At 44.6% G+C, this 27601-nt stretch overlaps 1 protein-coding gene across 1 annotated transcript in view; it reads left to right on the top strand.

The window, feature by feature from the left end:
* Positions 1–27601, top strand: part of TAF15 (TATA-box binding protein associated factor 15) — an 87806-nt gene that overhangs the window by 26850 nt on the left and 33355 nt on the right. Inside the window, exons 2-4 of the mRNA XM_077296270.1 lie at positions 2465–2507; positions 22209–22260; positions 23492–23582. Of these exons, the coding sequence (XP_077152385.1) occupies positions 2465–2507; positions 22209–22260; positions 23492–23582 (186 nt within the window). The remainder of the gene's footprint in view (positions 1–2464; positions 2508–22208; positions 22261–23491; positions 23583–27601) is intronic.

The raw sequence follows: 27601 nt of genomic DNA, 5'->3' as shown, positions 1-27601 counted from the left end.
CCCCCCACATATGGGGTATCAGCGTACTCAGGACAAATTGGACAACAACATTTGGGGTCCAATTTATCCTGATACCCTTGTGAAAATACAAAACTGGGGGCTAAAAAAATCATTTTTGTGAAAAAAAAAAGAATTTTTATTTTCACGGCTCTGCGTTATAAACTGTAGTGAAACATTTGGGGGTTCAAAGCTCTCAAAACACATCTAGATAAGTTCCTTAGGGGGTCTACTTTCCAAAATGGTGTCACTTGTGGGGGGTTTTAATGTTTAGGCACATCAGGGGCTCTCCAAACGCAACATGGCATCCCATCTTAATTCCAGTCAATTTTGCATTGAAAAGTAAAATAGCGCTCCTTCCCTTCCGAGCTCTGCTATGCGCCCAAACAGTGGTTTACCCCCACATATGGGGTATCAGCGTACTCAGGACAAATTGCACAACAATTTTTGGGGTCCAATTTCTTCTCTTACCCTTGGGAAAATAAAAAATTGGGGGCGAAAAGATCATTTTTGTGAAAAAATATGATTTTTTATTTTTACGGCTCTGCATTATAAACTTCTGTGAAGCACTTGTTGGGTCAAAGTGCTCACCACACATCTAGATAAGATCCTTAGGGGGTCTACTTTCCAAAATGGTGTCACTTGTGGGGGGTTTCAATGTTTACGCACATCAGGGGCTCTCCAAATGCAACATGGCGTCCCATCTCAATTCCAGTCAATTTTGCATTGAAAAGTCAAATGGCGCTCCTTTCCTTCCAAGCTCTGCCATGCGCCCAAACAGTGGTTTACCCCCACATATGGGGTATCAGCGTACTCAGGACAAATTGGACAACAAATTTTGGGGTCTATTTTCTCCTGTTACCCTTGGTAAAATAAAACAAATTGGAGCTGAAATAAATTTTGTGTGAAAAAAAGTTAAATGTTTATTTTTATTTAAACATTCCAAAAATTCCTGTGAAACACCTGAAGGGTTAATAAACTTCTTGAAAGTGGTTTTGAGTACCTTGAGGGGTGCAGTTTTTAGAATGGTGTCACACTTGGGTATTTCCTATCATATAGACCCCTCAAAATGACTTCAAATGAGATGTGGTCCCTTAAAAAAAATGGTGTTGTAAAAATGAGAAATTGCTGGTCAACTTTTAACCCTTATAACTCCGTCACAAAAAAATTTTTGGTTACAATATTGTGCTGATGTAAAGTAGACATGTGGGAAATGTTACTTATTAAGTATTTTGCGTGACATATGTCTGTGATTTAAGGGCATAAAAATTCAAAGTTGGAAAATTGCGAAATTTTCAAAATTTTCACCAAATATTCATTTTTTTCACACATAAACGCAAGTTATATAGAAGAAATGTTACCACTATCATGAAGTACAATATGTCATGAGAAAACAGTGTCAGAATCGCCAAGATCCTTTGAAGCGTTCCAGAGTTATAACCTCATAAAGGGACAGTGGTCAGAATTGTAAAAATTGGCCCGGTCATTAACGTGCAAACCACCCACGGGGCTTAAGGGGTTAATGTATGCGTTTTTTTCCGCAGTTTTATCTCATTTTTATAGCGAAACAACGCGAAAATTCCTGAACGTGTGCACATAGCCTAAGTTGAACAGTCATGCTGTGCTGACAGTCCCTTTTAAGTGGTTAATGGACTGAACTTCTGTACCAAACACAGCCATGAACGTTTGGGGTTGGCATTTTGAAGGACCTATTGTCTTCAGCAGTGTTCCCTTCTTCAGGGACAAATGACCTGTCATCTTAAAAGGGGTTTCTACTACTTTTGTCAATATATCAGATTGTTGAGGGTGCCAGATGTCGGACCCTCAGCTAATATCCGCTCTTGCTGTGGCTGACTGTAAACTGTATGGAGCAGAAACATCTCTACTCCCAACTGTTTCGTTTCCAGTCTTGCAGACTTATTGCTTCTATGACCGCTACCAACGAAAAAGCCCACATGTGATCACAAAGTGATCCCTTCAACTAAACCAATATGCCAATAGAGAGCAAACGAAGGTACACATGTATGAATAGATATATAAATTTATTAAATAGAAATATATAGACATACAACATATGTTGCTTCTATGCAAGCATTATTGCTTCTATGGAAGGGTTTGGAAATGGTAGCATGCTCTTTCCAGACAGTTTTATTTTTACAATGCTGATTATTTTCCTAATCCCTACAAGGCGTTCCTTTGCACTGCAGCATAAATTGACAGGTTCACTAGATATATTTTTGCAGCTGGTGTGAGTTGTGTTTTTTTGCTGCTACTGTAAAACACACATTTTTGCCCTTTGGGAGCATAACTGTAAAATACTCCTTTAAGGTTTCTCTTCTTTCATGTCAGATTGAAATCAGATTCTCTGTGTTTTTATGTATTCTCTTTTTGACATGTTTAGAAGTGCAATTCATAATTTAAAATTTTTGAAGTAATTTGGTTTGTTCTGTTTTCCTCCTGATTTTAGATCCTGGCAATTACGGCAGTTACGGAGGACAAAATCAACAAAGGTATGTATTAATATAATATGGCAGCAACAGGACAGGACCACAAAGTGCTTCTTTGATAACAAGCATTCTGCTAAATTGTAGATTAATTCTGAGCTTTGCAATGAATCTATGAATGACCCTTTAATTATTTGCAAGTTGCACTTAAGTAAAGGTGGCCTTGTCCCTTGTGGTTTTTAGACTTTTGTGGCCGCAGAGTTCCACTATCCTGAAATGGTATTTGTCATAACCTGTTTCTTTTGTGAAATAGTGATTGTCACCAATTGTTTATAAAAAAAAACAAAAACCTGCATTCTTTTTTTTCTTCTTCCTATTTTAGTGGGGTTTTTTCTTTAGATCTGCAGAGAATACTGATGATTCCAGATAGCTCAAGATTCTAAAAAGGAGTCAGATTTTAATATGTAATGTCTACACCTAGAAATTGTGCAAGTCCTTAAACTGTACCTATACTTGCAAGCTTTTAAGATAAATCCCTTTTAAGGGGATTTTTTAACATGAGCACCTTGCTCCGCAGCCTTCCAGCTTGTTTTGGGACAAGTGCGCTCCTGATTGATAGCTTGAATCAGCTGCATAGTTGCTTTGTTGGTCTGAACTTTGCGCTCTTCAATCAGATGCATCTTTTCCTCTGCAGCATCTGCCTTCAAAACATTTAGAATCCTATAAATGTCAGAAATCAATTCCTTGGTTGACACAGGCCTCTTCTATTTAGTTTTTCAAATTCTTTCGGTCTAGATACACTTCTAGAACCACAGAGATAATGCTAAGAGTTTATTCTGCATGAATTGAAAAAAATCCCAGTTGATTATTGAAAATTTAGATTTGATAGTCAAATGAAAAGATTTCCATTGAATCTCTATCCACTATGACCGCATATCTAAGCAGGCATGCTGAAATCCACGGATGGACCATCGCACGATGCTTTCAGGGTGGTTGTTAGATGAAAAAGATCATTGGTGAGTTAGGAGAAGCAAGACCAAACTGCTTCATGCAGGAAAGCCAGATTTTTCTTGTGGACTGTAGGGGAGTTGCTATCTTAATGGGGCGAGCTGTCCATAGGAGGAAATTCGGGTGAATGGGAGCCATCCAAAATTTTTCTATTTCTGTACATTTATTATAGGCCCATAGCAAAGCCCAAGATGGGATCCTTCTTAGATAAATGGCCCAATAGTATTTAACCTCTTCGTGACTGGAGGTATTTGGTTTTACGTTTTTGTTTTTTCTACCCTTCTTCCCAGAGCCATCACTTTTTTTATTTTTCTGTCAATATGGCCATGTGAGGGCTTGTTTTTTGCGGGATGAGTTGTACTTTTGAACAACACCATTGTTTTTAACATATCTTGTCCTGGAAAACGGGAGAAAATTTCAAAACGTGGTGAAATTGCAAAAAAGTGCAATCCCACAGTTTTTTTTTTGTTTTGTTTTTTCACTAGGCTCACTAAGTCTACGTTCACATTTGCGGTCTGCGCCGCAGCGTCGGGCGCCGCAGCGTCGCCGCATGCGTCATGCGCCCCTATATTTAACATGGGGGCGCATGGACATGCGTCGCACTTGCGTTTTGCGCCGCATGCGTCCCTGCGGCGCACGCGTCCGGGCGCAGAGGACGCAGCAAGTTGCATTTTTGCTGCGTCCAAAATCAATCAAAAAAAGGACGCATGCGGCGCAAAACGCAGCGTTGTGCATGCGTTTTGCTGCGTTTTTGTTTGCGTTGTGCGTTGCGGCGCTGACGCTGCGGCGCACAACGCAAATGTGAACGTAGCCTAAATGCTAAAACGGACCTGCCAGTATGATTCTCCAGGTCATTATGAATTCATAGACACCAAACATGTCTAGGTTCTTTTTTTTTTTTTTTTTATCTAAGTGGGCTCACAGTCTACAGGGGATGGTTGAGGATACCCTAGGAGAAGGTAAAGCTGGTCGTGCGGTAAGTACCGGGAGACAATGTCACAGATGTATGGAGGAGACAGGTTGTGGATGGCTTTGTATGTTATTGTTAGGGTTTTGAACTGGAGCCTCTGGACAATAGGAAGCCAGTGAAGGGCTTTGGCATAGAGGAGAGTCTGGGGAATAACTGGGAGACAGGTGGATTAGTCGGGCAGCAGAGTGTAGGCTAGATTGGAGTGGTGCCAGAGAATAGGAGGTTGCAGTAGTTGAGGCGGGAGATAAGGGTGTGCACTAGTTTTTGTGGTTTCATGGTCAAGGAATGCACGGATCTAGGAAATATTTTTGAGTTTGAGTCTGCAGGAGGAGGCAAGGGCTTGGATATGTGGCTTGAAAGAGAGGGCAGAGTCTAGGATAACCCCGAGGCACCGAGCATGTGGGACTGGGGAAAGTGAGCAGCCATTTACATTGATGGATAGGTCTGGTGGGAGGGGTAGAGTGAGATGGGGGGGGGAAAGATGATGAATTCTGTTTTGTTCATGTTCAGTTTTAGAAAGTGAGCAGAAAAGAAAGCTGAAATAGCAGAAGGACATTGTGGGATTTTGGTGAGTAAGGAGGTGAGGTCAGGTCCGGATAAGTAGATATGCGTGTCATCGGTGTAGAGATGATACTGCAGACCGTGGGATTCTTTGAGCTGTGGAGGCGTTGGGCTGCTCCTTTCACCCAAATGTACCTTCCAAGTTATCCCCCAAGTACCCTCACTTGTATTCCCTTCCTTTGAGGTCCATGCTGTCAGACTCTACGTCCCCTTCTCCATGCGAGTGGCGGTGGTGTATCGTCCTCCCGGCCCCTCTCACCAGTTCCTGGATCATTTTGCCACCTGGCTTCCACACTTTCTCTCTTATGACACCCCCACCCTCATCATGGGTGATTTCAATATCCCAATTGCTTCTCCCCTCTCTCCATCTGCTTCTCACCTTTTATCTCTAACCTCCTCTTTCGGCCTCTCGCAGCATACTAACTCTCCAACACATGATGATGGAAACTCCCTTGATTTGGTCTTCTCCCGGCTTTGCTCACTGGATGATTTCACAAACTCCCCTCTCCCGCTCTCTGACCACAACCTTCTTTCATTCTCTATCAAGAACTGCCATCCCGCTCAGGTCATCCCCACTTTCCACACTTATAGAAACATACAGGCCATTAACACCCAGAAACTTATGAAGAACTTGCAGTCTTCATTGGCCCCAATCTCCTCCATCTCTTGTCCTGATTCTGCTCTGAAGCATTACAATGAAACCCTGCAAAGTGCCCTGGAAGAAGCTGCACCTCCTATACATAGAACAACTCGGCACAGACGGCGACAACCGTGGCACACGCTGCAAACACGTTTCCTGCAGCGGTGCTCCAGGTGCGCCGAACGTCTGTGGAGAAAATCTAATCTGCCCGAAGATTTCATCCATTATAAGTTCATGTTAAAAACATACAACTCTGCCCTTCACCTCTCCAAACAAACCTATTTCAACACCCTCATCACCTCGCTGTCCAATAACCCTAAACGTCTCTTTGACACTTTCCGGTCCCTACTCAACCCAAGAGAGCAGGCCCCAACCACAGATCTCCACGCTGATGGTCTGGCCAATTACTTCAAAGAAAAAATTGACCACATTCGACAGGAAATCATTTCCCAATCTCTTCATACCAAGCACTGTCCTCCCTCCCCCACTGCATCTAGTTCACTCTCTGACTTTGAACCAGTTACAGAAGAAGAAGTAAGCAGGCTCCTTGCATCTTCTCGCCCGACCACTTGCACCAGCGACCCCATTCCGTCGCATCTCCTCCAGTCCCTTTCCCCGGCTGTCACCTCTCACCTAACAAAAATATTCAACCTTTCCCTCACTTCCGGTATTTTTCCCTCCTCATTTAAGCATGCCATCATACATCCACTACTTAAAAAGCCCTCCCTCGATCAAAATTGTGCCGCTAATTATAGACCTGTCTCTAATCTTCCCTTCATCTCTAAACTCCTGGAACGCCTGGTCCACTCCCGTCTTACCCGCTATCTCTCAGATAATTCTCTTCTCGACCCTCTTCAATCTGGTTTCCGCTCTTTACACTCTACTGAAACTGCCCTCACTAAAGTCTCTAATGACCTACTAACAGCTAAATCTAATGGTCACTATTCCATGCTAATTCTCTTGGATCTCTCCGCAGCATTCGACACTGTGGATCATCAGCTCCTCCTCACTATGCTCCGCTCCATCGGCCTCAAGGACACCGTTCTCTCTTGGTTCTCCTCCTATCTCTCTGGCCGATCCTTCACTGTTTGTTTTGCTGGTTCCTCCTCCTCTCCCCTTCCCCTTACTGTTGGGGTTCCTCAAGGATCAGTCCTAGGCCCCCTCCTCTTCTCTTTGTATACTGCCCCTATTGGACAAACAATCAGTAGATTTGGTTTCCAGTACCATCTCTATGCTGACGACACCCAATTATATACCTCTTCTCCTGTTATCACGCCGACCTTTTTAGAAAACACCAGTGATTGTCTTACCGCTGTCTCTAACATCATGTCCTCCCTCTATCTGAAACTGAACCTGTCAAAAACTGAACTCCTCGTGTTCTCTCCCTCTACAAACCTACCTTTGCCCGACATTGCCATCTCTGTGTGCGGTTCCACCATTACTCCAAAGCAACATGCCCGCTGCCTTGGAGTCATCCTTGATTCCGAGCTTTCATTCACCCCCCACATCCGATCACTGGCTCGCTCTTCTTATCTGCATCTCAAAAACATTTCCAGAATTCGCCCTTTTCTTACTTTCGACTCTGCAAAAACTCTTACTGTCTCACTTATTCATTCTCGTCTGGACTATTGTAACTCTCTACTAATTGGCCTACCTTTTACCAGACTCTCCCCGCTCCAATCTGTCCTGAATGCTGCTGCCAGGATCATATTCCTCGCCAACCGTTACACCGATGCCTCTACCTTGTGCCAGTCATTACACTGGCTACCCATCCAATCCAGAATCCAGTACAAAACTACTACCCTCATCCACAAAGCACTCCATGGCTCAGCACCACCCTACATCTCCTCTCTGGTCTCAGTCTACCAACCTACCCGTGCCCTCCGCTCTGCTAATGACCTCAGGTTAGCATCCTCAATAATCAGAACCTCCCACTCCCGTCTCCAAGACTTTACACGTGTGGCGCCGATTCTTTGGAATGCACTACCTAGGTTAATACAATTAATCCCCAATCCCCACAGTTTTAAGCGTGCCCTAAAAACTCATTTGTTCAGATTGGCCTACCGCCTCAACGCATTAACCTAATTATCCCTGTGTGGCCTATTAATAAAAAACAACAACATAATCACGTTCCTCCATCATGTTCTCATACACTTTATGCAGTTAATAGCCTCTGTGTCTGTACTGTTACATACTTAGGCAGTTAACTGGTTCATGCAGCTTTACATGAACACCCGAGCCTTACACTATGGCTGGTCCAAATAACTAAAGCAATTGTTACCATCCACCTCTCGTGTCTTCCCTTTTCCTCATAGATTGTAAGCTTGCGAGCAGCAGGGCCCTCATTCCTCCTGGTATCTGTTTTGAACTGTGATTTCTGTTATGCTGTAATGTCTGTTGTCTGTATAAGTCCCCTCTATAAGTTGTAAAGCGCTGCGGAATATGTTGGCGCTATATAAATAAAATTATTATTATTATTATTATTAGCTGTCCCTGGCTGAAGGTGTAGATGGAGAAGAGTAGTGTATATTAATATTTAAAAAAAAAAAAAAAAATTTTTTTTTAACCTTTGGCATTCTTCAATAGAAGCTGCCATAACCCGATCGGCTCTGCTACATAGAGGCGAGGATAAGATCGCCTGCATGTAGCAGAATATCTCACTTGCTATGAGCGCTGACTACCAGGTGGCGCTCATAACAATCCAGCAGTGACAACCATATAGGTCTCCAGGAGACCTCTGGTTGTCATGCCCACCCATCAGTGACCCGCTATCACGTGACGGGGGTCACCGATGGGCAGATTTCCAGCACTATTGCCGGAAGTGCACGTTAAATGCCGCTGTCAGCTGTAGATGAGCCCTGAAAGGCAGTGGCTGCTTTAAGGTGATCCAATATATTTGTATGGATATTTAATGCGTTGCTGTGGTCTTGGGGGCATTGATCTTGCAGCTCAATAATTGGTGTCGTCATTAGATTGGGAAGAGTAGTATAGAGTTTGTGAGGATTAATAAAACCTCTGCGAATGAAATTTTAAAAATCTTGTCTTTAATTTCTGCCTCTGAGATATTGGTGTTATTGCGGACAACTGCAGCCAATTGTTCGATGCATAATGCAATTAAGAGGGGCGATAGGGGTACCCCGGTCTTGTTCCATAAGATACTTTCAAACTACGGGATGTGCATAGGGGTAGCTTGTTAGACGCACAAGGGGACTTATAAAGTGCAGTCAGGAATGAGCCAGATATTCCAAATACTCCCGTCTCAAGCAGTAAGGACCAGTTGAGACGGTCAAAGGCCTTCCCTGCATCTTAGGAGAAGTGCCTGTTTTTTGTTTCTATAAGTCACGTCTTATCAAAACTACTGTTCTGTTGTTGTCTCCCCCCTTGTATAAAAGGCACAAACCCTACCTGGTCCTTATGTAGTAATTGTTGGAGCCAATAATGGAGTCTATTGGCTACTAGCAGAGTGACTATTTTCAGGTCCTAAATGATAAGGGCTATAGTCCTATAATTAGGTGAGTCTTAATGGGTCTCTGCCCGGCTTAGGAATGAGTATTGGGTAAGAATGAGATGGGGTATCTGGAATGGGTGAACTCTCCATGAAGAGATTAAACATTCTAGACGTGAGGAGTTCATTCTTCCATAAAGGTTTTGTAATACTGGTAAGTTGGACCGTCTGGCCCTGGAGACCTACCTAAGGGAAGATCTTTTAAATATCTATAAACTCTTATTTACTTATTGGTTTATTAAGGGAGTTCACTGCCTCTGGAGGTAGGACTGGTAATTTTAAGGGTATGTGCACATGTTGCGGATTTCTTGCAGAAATTTCCTGAAGAAAACCGGAAATTTTCTGCAAGAAATCTGCATTTTTTTTTTTGCGTTTTTTTTCCGTTTTTTCCGCGTTTTTTTAGCATTCTGCAAGCGTAATTAGCTTGCAGAATGCTAAAGTTTTCCAAGCGATCTGTAGCGTCGCTTGGAAAACTGACTGACAGGTTGGTCACACTTGTCAAACATAGCGTTTGACAAGTGTGACCAACTTTTTACTATAGATGCAGCTTTTGCAGCATCTATAGTAAAAGATAGAATGTTTAAAAATAATAACAAATAAAAAAATGCTTATACTCACCCAGACATCTCCTCACCGGCGTCCGTTCCTCTTCCTATAGCTGGTCTGTGCGCACAGGACCTTCCGTGACGTCACGGTCACGTGAGCGGTCACATGACCGCTCACGACCAATCACAGGACAGTGACGTCATCGGCAGGTCTTTTCACCGCACACCAGCTACAGGAACCGAAGCGACAGCGTGCAGTGGAGGCGGGAAGACATCGAGGGTGAGTATAGGACTATTTTTTATTTTAATTCTTATTTTTTGACCACTTATATGGTGCCCAGTGCGTGGAGGAGAGTCTCCTCTCCTCCACCCTGGGTACCAACCGCACATAATCTGCTTACTTCCCGCATCGTGGGCACAGCCCCGTGCGGGAAGTAAGCAGATCAATGGACCCCTAGGTGTGCGGAATCCCCTGCAATTCCGCATTTTAATGAACGTTGCTTTTTTTTCCGCGATGCGATTTTTTTCGCGGGAAAAAAAGGCTACATTTGCACAAAAAATGCGGAATACACTTAAAATAATAGGAGGCATATGTAAGCGTTTTTTTCGTGTTTTTATCACGTTTTTATAGCGAAAAAACGCGAAAAAAACGCGAAAAATACTTAACGTGTGCACATGGCCTAAGGTTGGGCAAGTCAATAAGTGGGCCCATCGTCTCTGGCTCGTGAGGAGTGTCTTAAAGGTTATGTAGGTTTTTATTAAAGTTATGGAATATTTTCCCGTCTCCCATGACAGCACGCCTGAGAGAGGGATCCGACCAGTCAGGATAGCAAACCTACTGAAATAAAAGGGCGGTACCTCTCCCTCGCTTCAGTTGGGTTTCCTGTCCTGATGGGAGCCCTAGTGCTGAATCACGGCGGTTTATTTTGCTTGAAGATTTCCACTCACCCACTCCTGTCCCAGCACTGGAAGGGCAGGCAGGGCGCCTGTATGCCGGCCTTCAGGATGATGGAAGCGCCGTTCGCAGATCCTGTGGGCTCTTGCGCACGTGCGGGCGTCGGGCCAGCACAGTTTGGGGTCCTGAGGCCCTTCCACGCCGCTATCTCCCCCTCTGCGGATCGGCCTTCGGTGACTTCCAGGTGCGCGGCTGGCATTCTGCGCAAGGCACGCTGGGAATGGGCGTGCCTGCGTGACGTCAGAGCTGCACACCGGATCCAAGATGGCGGCGCCCATGGCTCGGATGCCGGCTGCAATACAGACTTCCCGGTGGGATGCAGGGGGGGGAGGTGCATATCGGATACCGGAAGAGGCGGTGAGCACTACGGATCACCCTTTTTTTAACAGTGAAGTATACACAGAGTATCGCTCACTTCTATAGAGCTCTCCAAATATCGAGGATTGTATGGAGCAGCAGCAGCCATTACTACAGCAGCAGCAAGAGCCCTTATCAGGTGTTGCACCTGCTCACCAACATGCTAAGAGAAGTAGCCGCTCGAGTGGAAGGAGCGGCAGTTGTCCTGACCGGAGGTCACAGGACTCCTCAGCTTCTAGGAGGGACGTTGTCCGTGCTCCTACTCAGCCTCAGAATCCGGTACCCTTCATGGTCAGCGGGTGGTGAGTGATCTACGTGAATGTCACCCTGGTGGTAATGGGCTACATTTTCTGTTTACTTGGCAGGCGCCGAGGAAGGCTAGTACCAAGTCAAAGAACAAGGAATGTGCCCTCTGTAGAGTTCCGTTGGCAGTCCAGTGGCAGAAAAGTCTCTGCGTGTATTGCATCCAAAAGACGATCCAGGAAGAGACCCCTGACTTTGCCTCTAGCCTTAGGGCCATAATTAGAGCAGAAGTAGAAGGCTCTTTAAAATCAGTCCTTTAAAAAAAAAAAGGGTAGTAAGAACCCAGAACCTATTTCAGATTCCGACGTTTCTCATTCTGACGAGGAATATCAAGAGGAACCATTATCTCCCTTCCCCTCTTCCATATCCTCTGGCTCCTCTTCAGATACTGATGTTGGGGGCCGTCCATGCTTTCTAACTGAGAACACGGATAAATTAGTAAAAGGCATCAGATCTTCAATGGGCCTAAAAGATGAGAAAGCGGCCAAATCCCTGGAGGACATTATGTTTGGAGGTTTAGAGGAGAAAAGGAAGTGTACATTCCCAGTTAACGCTAAAGTAAAAGCCCTTATAGAAAAGGAGTGGAAGAAGCCGTAGAAATCGGGTAATCTGTCCTCGGCTTCTAAAGGATGTTACCCCTTTGAGGAGTAACATTCGGAGACGTTGGGATAAGGTTCCAAAAATTGATGGTGCGGTAGCTAGGTCATCTAAAGTCATCCCTTCCCTTAGAAGACTCTGGCATATTAAGGGACCCCTTAGACAAAAAGGCGGATGGGTTCCTAAGACACACCTGGGAAGCAACCGCAGGGGGTTTAAAACCGGCAATAGCGGGAACTTGTGTTGCACGCTCCCTTATAGTCTGGCTACAACAGAGGATCAACTGAAGTCTAAAGCACCAAGGGAAGAGATCCTAGCTAATATGACAATGGCTAAAGGAGCGGTAGCCTTTATAGCAGATTCCTCAGCAGACTCCGTAAGGCTAGCAGTTTATCCAATGCGGCTAAACGTGCTCTATGGTTGAAGGGGTGCCCGGGTGACTTGCCATCAAAAAATAGACTTTGTTCCATACCGTGTGACGGCCACTTCCTCTTTGGTCAGAAGCTGGAGGACATTTTAGAAAAAGCAGGGGATAGGAAAAAGGGTTTTCCTCGCTTTCCGGTGGACATAAGAAGACCTTATTTTTGGAGAGGAAAATTTAGTAGAGGCCGCCCCCCGGGAGATAGAAGGAATTGGGACTCCAGAGACAGAAAAGGATCTGGATACATGTTTAAGGGTCCCTCTACATCAGCAAAAAAGCCCTCCCAATGACGCCAGGTCAGAGGTAGGGGGAAGACTCTCATTCTTTTTCCCTGCCTGGGTAAATATCTCCCCCAGTCATTGGGCACTGAAGGTCGTCAAAGACGGCCTAAAAATAGACTTTGTTTATCCACCGCGACACTTTTGTTTTGACATCCCAAAGAAAATCCCCGGAAGAACAGCTAGCCTTGGAAGCAGAGGTATTGGAACTGGTGTTAAAACGAGTTCTGGTAGAAGTCCCTTGGGAAGAGGAAGGAAAAGGTTTTTATTCCCCTCCTTTTTTTTTTTTTTTTTTTTTTTTTTTAATACGAAAACCGGAAGGATCACTAAGAACTATTGTCAACTTAAGAAAACTCAGTCGGTAGTAAATTGCTCCTTCAAAATGGAGTCAGTAAATACAGCGATAAAGCTCTTATTCCCAAACTGCTTCATGGCGGCTATAGATTTAAAGGACGCTTACTACCACGTCCCAATCCATCGGGACTACCAAAAATTTGTAAGAGTAGCAGTTTATGTCCAAGGAAGACTCAGGCACTATAAATACGCTGCCCTCCCATTCGGCCTGTCTATAGCGCCAAGAATATTTACCAAGCTAATGTCAGAAGTCATGTCCTTCCTCCGTTCTCGAGACGTAGTTATAGTTCCGTACCTAGACTATTTCCTTATAATAGGGAATTCGGCAGTACACTGTCTAGCACAAATAGAAGAAGTGATGGCAACGCTAGAGGTGTTGGGTTGGAAAATAAATTTCACCAAATGAAGGTTGACGCCAGAGGTAGTTCAGTCCTTTCTGGGCTTGGTTCTGGACTCCAGGCGTCAACTTTGTCTCCTAAAAGAAAACAAATTAGTCAAAATACAAAATCTTGTGGAATTAGCAATTCAACACCCTGTAATGACACTAAGAAAGGCGATGTCCCTGTTAGGGTCACTAACATCCTGTATACCCGCAGTGAGATGGGCGCAATTTCGTCTAAGACAGATACAGTGGGAGGTCCTGTCAGCACAAAAGTTGTTAAAGGGCATTTAGAGGGGAAATTCTGCCTTTCGGTGGGTGTAAGATTCCCTAAAATGGTGGGCAGTAAGAGATCATTTGGCGTCGGGGGTCCAGTGGATAACTCCAATAGAGCATGTCATCACCACAGACGCAAATGGTACAGGATGGGGTGCTCATTTAGGAACCCTCTCTGTTCAGGGATCCTGGTCCCGACTAGAATCACTTCAGGCGTCCAATGTAAGAGAATTATGGGCTGTAGAGAGAGCTATAAAACATTTCCTCCCTATCCTTCAGGGTCACCATACCAGAGTCATGTTGGACAACTATGCAGTGGTAGCTTATATCAACCGCCAAGGGGGAACGAGATCCCTTTCCCTTATGAAATCAGCGTCTGTCCTCCTACAGCTAGCAGAGCATCACCTACTATCCCTCTCTGCTCTTCACATAAAGGGGGTCGAAAATACGAAGGCGGACTACCTAAGTCGCAAAATACTAAAACAGGGAGAATGGTCATTGGATCCCCGGGTGTTTCAACAGATAGTGCAGGCCTGGGGCATACCTGTAATAGACTTATTTGCCACTCTTCACAACAGAAAAGTGGAGAGTTTCTGCTCGTTAGACCCGAGAGAGAAACCATTTGCGGTAGATGCTCTTCAAATTCAATGGAATTTCAGTCTCGCTTATGTATTTCCACTGATAGCGATGATTCCAGCAGTGGTAAGAAAGATCAGAATGGAGCAAGCAAGGGTAATTCTGATTGCTCCATTTTGGCCGAGAAGACCTTGGTTTTCCCTCCTAAGACAGATGTCAGTAACCAATCCATGGATTCTACCAGAAATTCCGGACCTGCTTACCCAGGGTCCAATATGCCACTCTCAGGTGAAGGGCTTCCATCTTGCAGCCTGGAATTTGAGAGGGCATTACTGAGTCGGCAGGGGTTTTCACCAGGGCTAGTCTCCACCTTGTTGAAAAATAGAAAACCGGTCACGTCAAGAATTTATGGTAGAACATGGAAGTTTCTAGATTTTTCAGGACAACCTTTGGGGGATGAGGCTGTGGGTACTATTTTAGAGTTTCTAAAAGTGGGTTTACAACTAGGGTTGGCAACCAATACGCTCAAGGTACAAGTGTCGGCGTTAGGAGCCTTATATAATTGTAATCTAGCCTCCAATAGGTGGGTGTCCCGCTTTATAAAATCATGTAGTAGATCTAGACTGGTGGTAGTTCAGAGGGTTCCCCCATGGGATTTGAATCTGGTTTTAGAAGCTCTAACTAGGAGTCCATTTGAGCCTTTACAGGAATAATCGGTAAAACTCCTCACTCTTAAAACAGTGCTTCTGGTAGCGTTGACATCAGCCCGTAGGGTGAGTGACTTACAAGCCCTGTCTATTTCCCCTCCTTAGGCCAGTCTCACACGTCCAGATAATTCTGGTACCGGAAAAATCGGTACCGGAGTTGTGTGTCCGTGTGCTCACGTGGCACACGTGCGGCAGCTGTGTGCCGCCCGTGTGCCCACTGAGGACCACACGGACCGTGCAGGAGACAGCGCTAGAGATAAGCGCTGTCCCCTGCATCTGGTGCTGAAGCCGGAATTCATTCCTTCTTCCCAGCAGCGTTCGCTGGAGAGAAGGAATGAAAAATCGTTTTTTTTATTTTTTTTTGTGGTTAAAATAAAGATCCTTGTCACCACCTCCCATAGGGGTGGAGCCGCATATTCATCACTGTAATGAGCGGCACCACGTGACCGCTCATACAGGACAAGCTGCGGCGCTGAGAGGAAGCATCGAGGGAGCTGGGTGAGTATTTTATTTCCAGCGGGCGGGCGCACAGGGGGTGGGAGGGGGGTGGTGACAAGGATCTTTATTTTAAACAAAAAAATTTAAAAAACGATTTTTCATTCCTTCTCTCCAGCGAACGCTGCTGGAGAGAAGAAATGAATGGCGGGTTCAGCACCACAAGCTAAGGGGACAGTGCTTACTGTAGCGCTGTCTCCTGCACGGCACACGGACAGCATCCGTGTGCGGTACGTGTTTGACACGGACCCATTGACTTTAATGGGTCCGTGTGATCCATGCGCTCCCACGAACACTGACATGTCTCCGTGTTTTTCAAACGGACACACGGTCCGTGAAAACACGCTGACATGTGCAGAGACACATTGATTTTAATGTGTCTACGTGTGTCAGTGTCTTCGGTACCTGAGAAAACTGTCACCACACGTACCGGAGCCACTGACGTGTGAAACAGGCCTTACACACAAATATTTGAGGACAGGGTGGTTCTGAGACCAGATCCGGCATATCTACCGAAAGTGGTACTTAAATTCCATAGGAGTCAGGAAATTGTATTACCCTCTTTTTGTGATAATCCTAGGAACCCAGGGGAAGAAAAGTTTAATACACTGGATGTAAGAAGGTCCATTTTACAATACATATCCTTGACCAGTCAGTGGAGGAAGGATCAGTCCCTATTTGTAGCTTTCCAGGGTAGCAGGAAGGGATATGGGGTATCCAAAGGTACTATTGCTAGGTGGATTAGGGAGGCTATTACCTTATCCTATGCTGCACGTGGTGCCCCGATCCCTGAAGGCACCAAGGCTCACTCCACCAGAGCTGTGGCTACTTCCTGGGCAGAAAAAGCAGAGGTATCGATTGATCAGATTTGTAAGGCCGCTACCTGGTCCTCACCGTCTACCTTCTTTAAACACTACCGACTGGATCTATCCTCCTCGTCTGATTTTACCTTTGGTAGAAGGGTGCGGCAAGCGGTGGTCCCTCCCTAAGGTGTTCCTTTCTCCAAAAAACTCTCAGGTGTGCTGTCATGGGAGATGGGAAAACACCAAGGTTACTTACCGGTAGCCGGTTTTTCCGGAGCCCATGACAGCACCTGTATATTCCCTCCCTTTTTTTCACCCTTTGGTGCGCACTTTTAGCTGGGTGTTTTTTTGTCATTATAATGTGGTGGTAGATTGCCATGTGAACTAACCAAGGGGGCCTCTCATGCACTGAAGCGAGGGAGAGGTACCGCCCTTTTATTTCAGTAGGTTACCTGTCCTGACTGGGCGGATCCCTCTCTCAGGTGTGCTGTCATGGGCTCTGGAAAAACCGGCTACCGGTAAGTAACCTTGGTGTTTCTTACTTATATTAGGATTATAATAAGGTAGCAATCGGTGGAAAAATAAAACTTAACTTTTAACCAAAGGGCTGATAAAATCATGGATGAATATATTCCAATTGGATCAAAAGTGCAGAATGTAGTTGCATGTAATGTCATCAGTAGAGATGGGCGGAAACCTAGATGTTTGGGTTCGGCCCAACAGTTATAAAAAGTTCAGATACCAGAACCGAACCCGGACCCATTTCACTTGAATGGGGGCCTGAACATCCAGTGTTTGCCACGCTGTCATGTGCACATGACAGCAAGGCAACCACCACTTCTGATCGGCGGGGAAATCATCCCCGCCAGTCAGAGCTGCAGTTCCCACGCTGTCAAGACAGCGTGACCGCTCAGCTGTGATCGGAGGTATATATTGAGGATATAAAGGAGATGAATGTTCAGGTTGACTGCGCTGCTGCTGGGAAAGTAGTCATTCCACGCTGTGGTAGTATTCAATAGTTTGTGTCTCAAGTTTATACAAAACCCTCATTCAAAATGTAGGTACCGTATATACTCGAGTAGAAGCCGACCCGAGTATAAGCCGCGACCCCTAATTTTGCCACAAAAAAACTGGGAAAACTTAATGACTCGAGTATAAGCCTAGGGTGGAAAATGCAGCAGGTGCCAGTAAATGTCAAAAATAAGAAGAGATACCAATAAAAGTAAAATTAATTGAGACATCAGTAGGTTAAGTGTTTTTGAAGATCCATATTGAATCAGGAGCCCCATATAATGCTCCATACAAAATAAGCCCCATATAATGCTCCATGCAGTTCATGATGGGCCCCATATAATGCTCCATACAAAATAAGCCCCATATAATGCTCCATACAGTTCATGATGGGCCCAATAAGATGCTCCATATTAAAATATGCCCCATATAATGCTGCACAAATGTTGATTATGGCCCCATAAGATGCTCCATAGAGACATTTGCCCCATACAATGCTGCATAAATGCTGATTATGGCCCCATAAGATGCTCCATAGACTATTATGCACCATATGCTGTTGCTGCGATTAACCCCTTCCCGACCTTTGACGCCACGTAGGCGTCATGAGTCGGTGCCAATCCGACCCATGACGCCTATGTGGCGTCATGGAATGATCGCGTCCCTGCAGATCGGGTGAAAGGGGTAACTCCTATTTCACCCGATCTGCAGAGACAGGGGGAGTTGTACTTCAGCCCAGGGGGGGTGGCTTTGCCCCCACGTGGCTACGATCGCTCTGATTGGCTGTTGCACTTTCAACAGCCAATCAGAGCAATTTGCAATATTTCACCTATGAAAATGGTGAAATATTGCAATCCAGCCATGGCCGATGCTGCAATAGCATCTGCCATGGCTGGAAATCATGTTCTGCCGCCCCCGATCTCCTCCCCAGTCCTCAGTTCTGTCCGGTACCCCCCGCTGTCCCCCTGTCCGCTCCCCCGTTCTCCTGTCCGCTCCCCCCGTCCTCCGGTCCCCCCCCCCACCCCGTGCTCCGATCCACCCCCCCCACCACCCCCTCATACTTACCGAGCCTCCCGAAGTCGGTCCGTCTTCTCCCTGGGCGCCGCCATCTTCCAAAATGACGGGCGCATGCGCAGTGCGCCCGCCGAATCTGCCGGCCGGCAGATTCATTACAAAGTACATTTTGATCGCTGTGGTAGGTTCTATCACAGCGATCAAAATAAAGGGGGGGGGGGGGGGGTTATTTTTTTTTTATCACCCCCATAGGTAGGGACAATAATAAATAAAGAAAATATTTTTTTTTTCTTTTTCCACTAGGGTTAGGGTTAGAACTAGGGGTAGGGTTAGGGGTAGGGTTAGGGTTATGGCATGTGCACACAGTGCGGATTTGGCCGCGGATCCGCAGCGGATTGGCCGCTGCGAATTCGTAGCAGTTTTCCATCAGGTTTACAGTACCATGTACACCTATGGAAAACCAAATCCGCTGTGCCCATGGTGCGGAAAATTCAGTGCAGAAACGCTGCGTTGTATTTTCCGCAGCATGTCAATTCTTTGTGAGGATTCCGCAGCGTTTTACACCTGTTCCTCAATAGGAATCCGCAGGTGAAATCCGCACAAAAAAACACTGGAAATCTGCTGTAAATCCGCAGGTAAAACGCAGTGCCTTTTACCTGCAGATTTTTAAAAAATCGTGCGGAAAAATCTCACACGAATCCGCAACGTGGGCACATAGCCTTAGGGTTAGGGTTGGAATTAGGGCTAGGGTTGGAAATAGGGTTAAGATTAGGCTTGTGGTTAGGGTTACGGATAGGGTTAGGGGTGTGTTGGGGTTACAGTTGTGGTTAGGGTTGGGGTTAGGGTTGGGATTAGGGTTAGGGTTAGGGTTGGAATTAGGGTTACGGGTGTGTTGGGGTTAGAGTTGTGGTTAGGAGTGTGTTGGGGTTAGGGTTGTGATTAGGGTTATGGCTACAGTTGGGATTAGGGTTAGGGGTGTGTTGGGGTTAGTGTTGAAGTTAGAATTGAGGGGTTTCCACTGTTTAGGCACATCAGGGGTCTCCAAACGCAACATGGCGCCACCATTGATTCCAGCCAATCTTGCGTTCAAAAAGTCAAATGGTGCTCCCTCCCTTCCAAGCCCCGACGTGCGCCCAAACAGTGGTGTACCCCCACATTTGGGGTACCAGCGTACTCAGGACAAACTGGGCAACAACTGTTGGGGTCCAATTTCTCCTGTTACCCTTGCAAAAATAAAAAATTACTTGCTAAAACATAATTTTTGAGGAAAGAACAATTATTTTTTATTTTCACGGCTCTGCGTTGTAAACTTCTGTGAAGAACTTGGGGGTTGAAAGTGCTCACCACACATCTAGATAAGATCCTTCGGGGGTCTAGTTTCCAAAATGGGATCACTTGTGGGGTGTTTCTACTATTTAGGCACATCAGGGGCTCTGCAAATGCAACGTGATGCCCGCAGACCATTCCATCAAAGTCTGCATTTCAAATGTCACTACTTCCCTTCCGAGCCCTGACGTGTGCCCAAACAGTGGTTTACCCCCACATATGGGGTATCAGCACACTCACAACAAACTGGGCAACAAATATTGGGGCCCAATTTCTCCTGTTACCCTTGTGAAAATAAAAAATTGCTTGCTAAAACATCTTTTTTGAGGAAAGAAAAATGATTTTTTATTTTCACGGCCCTGCGTTGTAAACTTCTGTGAAGCTCTTGGGGGTTGAACGTGCTCACCACACATCTAGATAAGTTCCCTTGGGGGTCTAGTTTCCAAAATGGAGTCACTTGTGGGGAGTTCCTACTGTTTAGGCACATCAGGGGCTCTGCAAACGCAACCTGACGCCCGCAGAGCATTCCATCAAAGTCTGCATTTCAAAACGTCACTACTTCCCTTCCAAACCCCGACGTGTGCCAAAACAGTGGTTTACCCCCACATATGGGGTATCAACGTACTCAGGAGAAACTGGACAACAACTTTTGGGGCCCAATTTCTCCTGTTACCCTTGGGAAAATAAAAAATTGTGGGCTAAAAAATCATTTTTGAGAAAAGAAAAATTATTTTTTATTTTGACGGCTCTGCGTTATAAACTTCTGTGAAGCAACTGGGGGTTATAAGTGCTCACTATGCATCTAGATAAGTTCCTTGGGGGGTCTAGTTTCCAAAATGGGGTCACTTGTGGGGGAGCTCCAATGTTTAGGCACACGGGGGCTCTCCAAACGCGACATGGTGTCCGCTAAAGATTGGAGCCAATTTTTCATTGAAAAAGTCAAATGGCGCTCCTTCCCTTCCGAGCCCTGCCGTGCGCCCAAACAGTGGTTTACCCCCACATATGAGGTATCAGCGTACTCAGGACAAATTGGACAACAACGTTCGTGGTCCAGTTTCTCCTTTTACCTTGGGAAAATAAAAAAAAATTTCGCTAAAAGATCATTTTTGTGACTAAAAAGTTAAATGTTCATTTTTTACTTCCATGTTGCTTCTGCTGCTGTGAAACACCTGAAGGGTTAATAAACTTCTTGAATGTGGTTTTGAGCACCTTGAGGGGTGCAGTTTTTAGAATGGTGTCACTTTTGGGTTTTTTCAGCCATATAGAACCCTCAAACTGACGTCAAATGTGATGTGGTCCCTAAAAAAATGGTTTTGTAAATTTTGTTGTAAAAATGAGAAATCACTGGTCAAATTTTAACCCTTATAACTTCCTAGCAAAAAAAAAAATTTGTTTCCAAAATTGTGCTGATGTAAAGTAGACATGTGGGAAATGTTATTTATTAACTATTTTGTGTCACATAACTCTCTGGTTTAACAGAATAAAAATTCAAAATGTGAAAATTGCGAAATTTTCAAAATTTTTGCCAAATTTCCGTTTTTTTCACAAATAAACTCAGAAATTATCGACCTAAATTTACCACTAACATGAAGCCCAATATGTCACGAAAAAACAATCTCAGAATCGCTAGGATCCGTTGAAGCGTTCCTGAGTTATTACCTCATAAAGGGACACTGGTCAGAATTGCAAAAAACGGCAAGGTCATTAAGGCCAAAATAGGCTGGGTCATGAAGGGGTTAAAAAAAATTTAAAAAATTACATACTCTCCTCGTCGCTCCGGCACTTGCTATATTCACCTGTCCGGGGTTCCGCCTTCGGCGCCACTCCGTCTTCTGCGTCCTCTGCACTGACTGTGCAGGCAGAGGGCGGCGCGCACACTAATCGCGTCATCGCACCCTCTGATCTGAGCGTCACTGCATAGGACGCGGAAGACGGAGCTGCGCCGACGGTAGAACGCGGACAGGTGAATATCGCGCGCTGCCCCCGACATACTCACCTGCTCCTGGCGCGGTCCCTGCAGGTCCCTGGTTCTCTGGGCGCTGACAGCTTTTTCCTTTGTGGAGCGGTCACATGGTACTTCTCATTACAGTAATGAATATGCGGCTCCACCCCTATGGGAGTGGAGTCAGGTCCATATTCATTACTGTAATGAGCGGTACCATGTGACCGCTCAATGCTGGAAGAAGCTGCCGGGGAACCAGGGACCGCGTCAGGAGTAGGTGAGTATGACTAGACAGCTGCCCCTCCCCTGCCGACCCGTGGGTTTGACTCGAGTATAAGCCGTGAGGGGCGTTTTCAGCCTAAAAAAATGGGCTGAAATTCTCGGCTTAGACTACATACCGTATATACTCTAGTATATTTTTGAAAAGGGGTTTACTACGAATTTGGAATATAATGAACCTGTTACATCCTACCACAGCGTGGAAAAACTACTTTTCCAGCAGCAGTGGGCAACCTGAAGCACCCATCCCCTTTTACTCCTCAATTTCATTATTATTTTACCCTCTTATATAGCCCAACAGTACTTTAGATATCATCACTGTCCCAATTGGGGCTCACAATCTAGATTCACTATCAGAATGTCTCTGGAGTGAGAGAGGAAACCAGAGGAAACCCATATAAACACTGGGAGAGCATAAACTCCTTATATAGATATAAAAATAAATGAAATTTTATTTTTTTGCAGCTATACTGCATATGGAAATCCAGGGGGTCAAAGTGGTGGACAAACCTCACAGGTAGGTGGGCAAAATGTAATTATTTAAGAGTAAGCTGAGCTCATACTATCCTTCTTGGCTATAAACTGGCTTTTGGTTGGGTCTGGCTGCAGTTTGCCTGTACTGTGAGCTGTTGCCTTGTCATGGGTTTAGCATTCGCTTTGTCCTTTCAGTGGCATTTGAGGCTAATGCCCAAGAATTCTACCACAGGAATGAGATCCATAGTATAGCCTCAAATCACTATATTTTTGTTTGTGATTATGTGAATTCATTCACCTGTATTATATAGTCTTTTTGTGTCTTTTTGTGTATCGTGCATGAATGTTGCCTCTGTGTGTATAAATGAAACTTGACAGCCAGAGATGTGACACAGAATAAGGCTAACAAAGTAGCACTCTGTAGCTCTATAACATGTAGACATGACATTTTAATTGCATTACTGCTCTAGATAATAAGAAAAAAAATTGAGATGCTTGGCACATAATTTGGCGAATTCATGCATGCCCAGCTGCCAATGGACAAGGCGGTCTCCAGCATAGGAGAGGATTTACATTAGATAGGTTCCCAGCAACCTCAGATCGCGCCTTCTCGTTGGTTTCTGGGCATGCATGAATTGGCCAAATTATGTGCTAAGCATCTCCATTTTTTTTTCTTATCATCTAGAGCAGTAATGCAATTCAAATTTCATGTTTACATGCTATAGCACTAGAGTGCTACTTTATTTATACCAATGACTACTCTTAGTTCATACCTTTAGGCTCTGTGCACACGATGCGGATTTTGCTGCGGATCCGTAGCTGCGGGTCCACAGCAGTTTCCCATGAGTTTACAGTACCATGTAAACCTATGGGAAACCGAAAACGCTGTGCCCGTGCTGCGGAAAAAACAGCGCTGAAACGCAGCGGTTTTCATTCCGCAGCATGTCAATTCTTTCTGCGGAATCCGCAGCGGTTTTACACCTGCTCCATAATAGAAAACCGCAGGTGTAAAACCGCAGTGAAATCCGCACAAAAAACGCGGTAAATCTGCGATAAATCGGCAGGAAAAAGTGTTTTTGCCCTGTGGATTTATCAAATCTGCTGCGGAAAAATCCGCAGTGGGCCTTTTTAAGTGTGCACATTCCCTCACACACCAGTTTTCTGTTTGGAAGGGACAGTCGGTCTTTTGTTACTTGTTTAATGGAATAAGGCTAGCCATTCTCCGTTGGTGCCGTGATGACGTTTGTTTTTGACTGGTAAATATGTATTCTTAGGACTATTCCGGATATGGACAAGCACCAGAGGCATCGGCATATGGACAGAGCTATGGAGCTTACAATCCTGGCTATGGTCAGAGTCAGCCAGGTATTTTTTTAACAAGCAGACTCACTAGCTTGTAGTCTTATATCTCAATGCTCAATGTATTTGATGATTGTGAAGGAAATTTGCTGCATATGTCTTCTCTTGAAACCCCCTTTTAAACTTCTAAATGTAAAATATTTTAACTAATAACTACTGTTGTTTCTAGTTAAAGCTCACTGAATGACTCCCATTGAACCATTGAATCCTGTAATAAACCCATACTCAATAAGGTTTCCATGGTGAATTTAACCCCTTCCCGACATGTGACGGTATAGTACGTCACATGTCGGGACCCCCGCTTTGATGTGCGCTCCGGCGGTGAGCGCACATCAAAGTCGCGACATGTCAGCTGTTTTTTACAGCTGACATGTGCGCGCAATAGCGGCGGGTGAAATCGCGATCACCCGCCGCTATTAACTAGTTAAATGCCGCTGTCAAACTCAGACAGCGGCATTTAACTACCGCATCCGGCCGTGCGGCCGGATATGAGCGCATCGCCGACCCCCGTCACATGATCGGGGGTCGGCGATGTGTCAGGAAGGTAACCATAGAGGTCCTTGAGACCTCTATGGTTACTGATTGCCGGTGGCTGTGAGCGCCACCCTGTGGTCGGCGCTCACAGCACACCTGCAAATCTGCTGTGTAGCAGCGATCTTATGATCACTGCTGCATAGCAGAGCCGATCGGGCTGTGCCTGCTTCTAGCCTCCCATGGAGGCTATAGAAGCATGGCAAAAGTAAAAAAAAAAAGTTTTTAAAAATGTGAAAAAAATAAAAAAAATATAAAAGTTTAAATCACCCCCCTTTCGCCCCAATCAAAATAAATCAATAAAAAAAAAAACCAACCTACACATATTTGGTATCGCCGCGTTCAGAATCGCCTGATCTATCAATAAAAAAAAAGCATTAACCTGATCGCTATATGGCGTAATGAGAAAAAAATTCGAAACGCCAGATTTACGTTTTTTTGGTCGCCACGACATTGCATTAAAATGCAATAACGGGCGATCAAAAGAACGTATCTACACCAAAATGCTATCATTAAAAACGCCAGCTCGGCACGCAAAAAATAAGCCCTCACCTGACCCCAGATCACGAAAAATGGAGACGCTACGAGTATCGGAAAATTGCGCAATTTTGTTTTGTTTTGTTTTTTGCAAAGTTTGGAATTTTTTTTCACCACTTAGGTGAAAAATAACCTAGTCATGTTAGGTGTCTATAAACTCGTAGTGACCTGGAGAATCATAATGGCAGGTCAGTTTTAGCATTTAGTGAACCTAGCAAAATAGGCAAGCAAAAAACAAGTGTGGGATTGCACTTTTTTTGCAATTTCACTGCACTTGGAATTTTTTTCCCGTTTTCTAGTACACGACATGCTAAAACCAATGATGTCGTTCAAAAGTACAACTCGTCCCGCAAAAAATAAGCCCTCACATGGCCAAATTGACGGAAAAATAAAAAAGTTATGGCTCTGGGAAGGAGGGGAGCGAAAAACGAAAATGGAAAAACGGAAAAAGCTCCGGGGGTGAAGGGGTTAATCATGTAATGTACACAAGAAAAAGGACTGTAGGAAATATAGCTGTCCTTTAAAATATATATGTATATACAGTATCTGTGTATAAATGTGTGTATGAGAATATATATATATATATATATATATATATATATATATATATATATATATATATATATATATATATATATATATATATATATATATATATATATATATATATATATATATCTCACGCATGCTCACGCATGCACACGCTCACGCATGCACACGCTCACGCATGCACACGCTCACGCATGCACATGCTCACGCATGCACACGCTCACGCATGCACACGCTCACCCTCTAATTGTCTAAGGGTCTGTTTGTCTGTAACCGAAGCCCGGCCGGCCTTGACCAATCAGTCTGTGAGGGAGCGAATAACATGGAGGACAGTCTGTGAGGGGGGAAATAAAAATTTTGCCTGTTTTTAAGTTTATCATATGGTAAAATAAATGGTTTCTTTGAAAACTATAAGTCTTCCTGTAGAAAACAAGCTATCATACAGCGATAGATGACTAATAAAGTTTTGACTCTTTAAAATAGACAGGAGAAAAACAATGGCAGTGTGTCCAATGGGTTAAAACATAAATGTAAGCACCAATGTTTATATGAATACTAGATGGTGGCCCAATTCTAACGCATCGGGTATCTACTATAAAATAGTCTAATTCTGTCTGTTTGTCTGTAACGGAAATCCCGCGTCGCTGATTGGTCTTGCTAGCTACAGGCGCAGTCCGGCCGCGAATTGGCACGGAATTTGAACCACGCTTCGCTGATGATGTATATATTTTTACCCGGAAAATCCTGTGTATTCATTGCATTATTCTTAAATCTTCATAAATAAACTACATATATATTCTAGAATACCCGATGCGTCAGAATCGGGCCACCATATTAGGTACAGTGCAGACCAAAAGTTTGGACACACCTTCTCATTTAAAGATTTTTCTGTATTTTCATGGATATGAAAATTGTACATTCCCACTGAAGGCATCAAAACTATGAATTAACACATGTGGAATTATATGCTTAACAAAAAAGTGTGAAACAACTGAAATTATGTCTTATATTCTAGGTTCTTCAAAGTAGCCACCTTTTGCTTTGATGACTGCTTTGCACACTCTTGGCATTCTCTTGATGAGCTTCAAGAGGTAGTCATCAGGAATGGTCTTCCAACAATCTTGAAGGAGTTCCCAGAGATGCTTATCACTTTTTGGCCCTTTTGCCTTCACTCTGTCTTCCAGCTCACCCCAAACCATCTCGATTGGGTTCAGGTCTGGTGACTGTGGAGGCCAGGTCATCTGGCGTAGCACCCCATCACTCTCCTTCTTGATCAAATAGCCCTGGAGGTGTGTTTATGGTCATTGTCCTGTTGAAAAATAAATGATGGTCCAACTAAACGCAAACCAGATGGAATAGCGTGCCGCCGCTGCAAGATGCTGTGGTAGCCATGCTGGTTCAGTATGCCTTCAACTTTGAATAAATCCCCAATAGTGATGAGCGAATATACTCGTTACTCGAGATTTCCCGAACACACTCAGGTGTCCGAGTATTTTTTTAGTCCTTGGAAATTTAGTTTTTATTCCCTCAGCTGAATGATTTACATCTGTTAGCCAGCATAAGTACGTGTGGGGGCTGCCTGGCTGCTAGGGAATCCCCACATGTACTTATGCTGGCTAACAGATGTAAATTATTCGTCTGCGGCAATAAAAACTAAATTTCCGAGCACTAAAAAATAATCGGAGGACACCCGAGCATGCTTGGGAAATCTCGAGTAACGAGTATATTCGCTCATCACTAATCCCCAACAGGGTCACCAGCAAAGCACCATCACACCACCTCCATGCTTCACAGTGGGAACCAGGCATGTAGAGTCCATCTGTTCACCTTTTCTGTGTTGCACAAAGACACGGTGGTTGGAACCAAAGATCTCAAATTTGGACTCATCAGACCAAAGCACAGATTTCCACTGGTCTAATGTCCATTCCTTGTGTTCTTTAGCCCAAACAAGTCTCTTCTGCTTGCAGTGGTTTCCTAGCAGCTATTTTACCATGAAGGCCTGCTGCACAAAGTCTCCTCTTAAGGGCTCATTTCCACTTGCGAGGAAAACGGACGAGTGCAATCCGATAAAAAATCGGATTGCACTCGGACCAATGTTATTCAATAGGTGTCTTTTCATTTGCGATTTTTTTTTTTTTTCTCAGCCGAAATCGGACTGAGAAAAATAATCGCAGCATGCTGCGTATTGCTGCGATTCTCAGACGAGACTCGCCAATGCAAGTCAATGGGTGTGAGAAAAATGCACAGCACTCGCACCATGCGTATGACGTCCGTTTTTTACGGATACCTTACCATTCTGTGGCATAGAACACTGTAAATGGTCTTGTAAATGACTGTATAAAAATAGTTGCAGAGAAAAAAAAGATTGCATACGGATGTCATACGGATGTAAAACGGATGGTGCGATT

The sequence above is a fragment of the Ranitomeya variabilis genome, chromosome 3 (genome assembly GCF_051348905.1).
Source record: "Ranitomeya variabilis isolate aRanVar5 chromosome 3, aRanVar5.hap1, whole genome shotgun sequence".
Lineage (NCBI taxonomy): Eukaryota > Metazoa > Chordata > Amphibia > Anura > Dendrobatidae > Ranitomeya > Ranitomeya variabilis.
The sequence above is the reverse complement of the archived record's forward strand: the minus strand, read 5'-3'. Positions and strand labels throughout refer to the sequence as shown.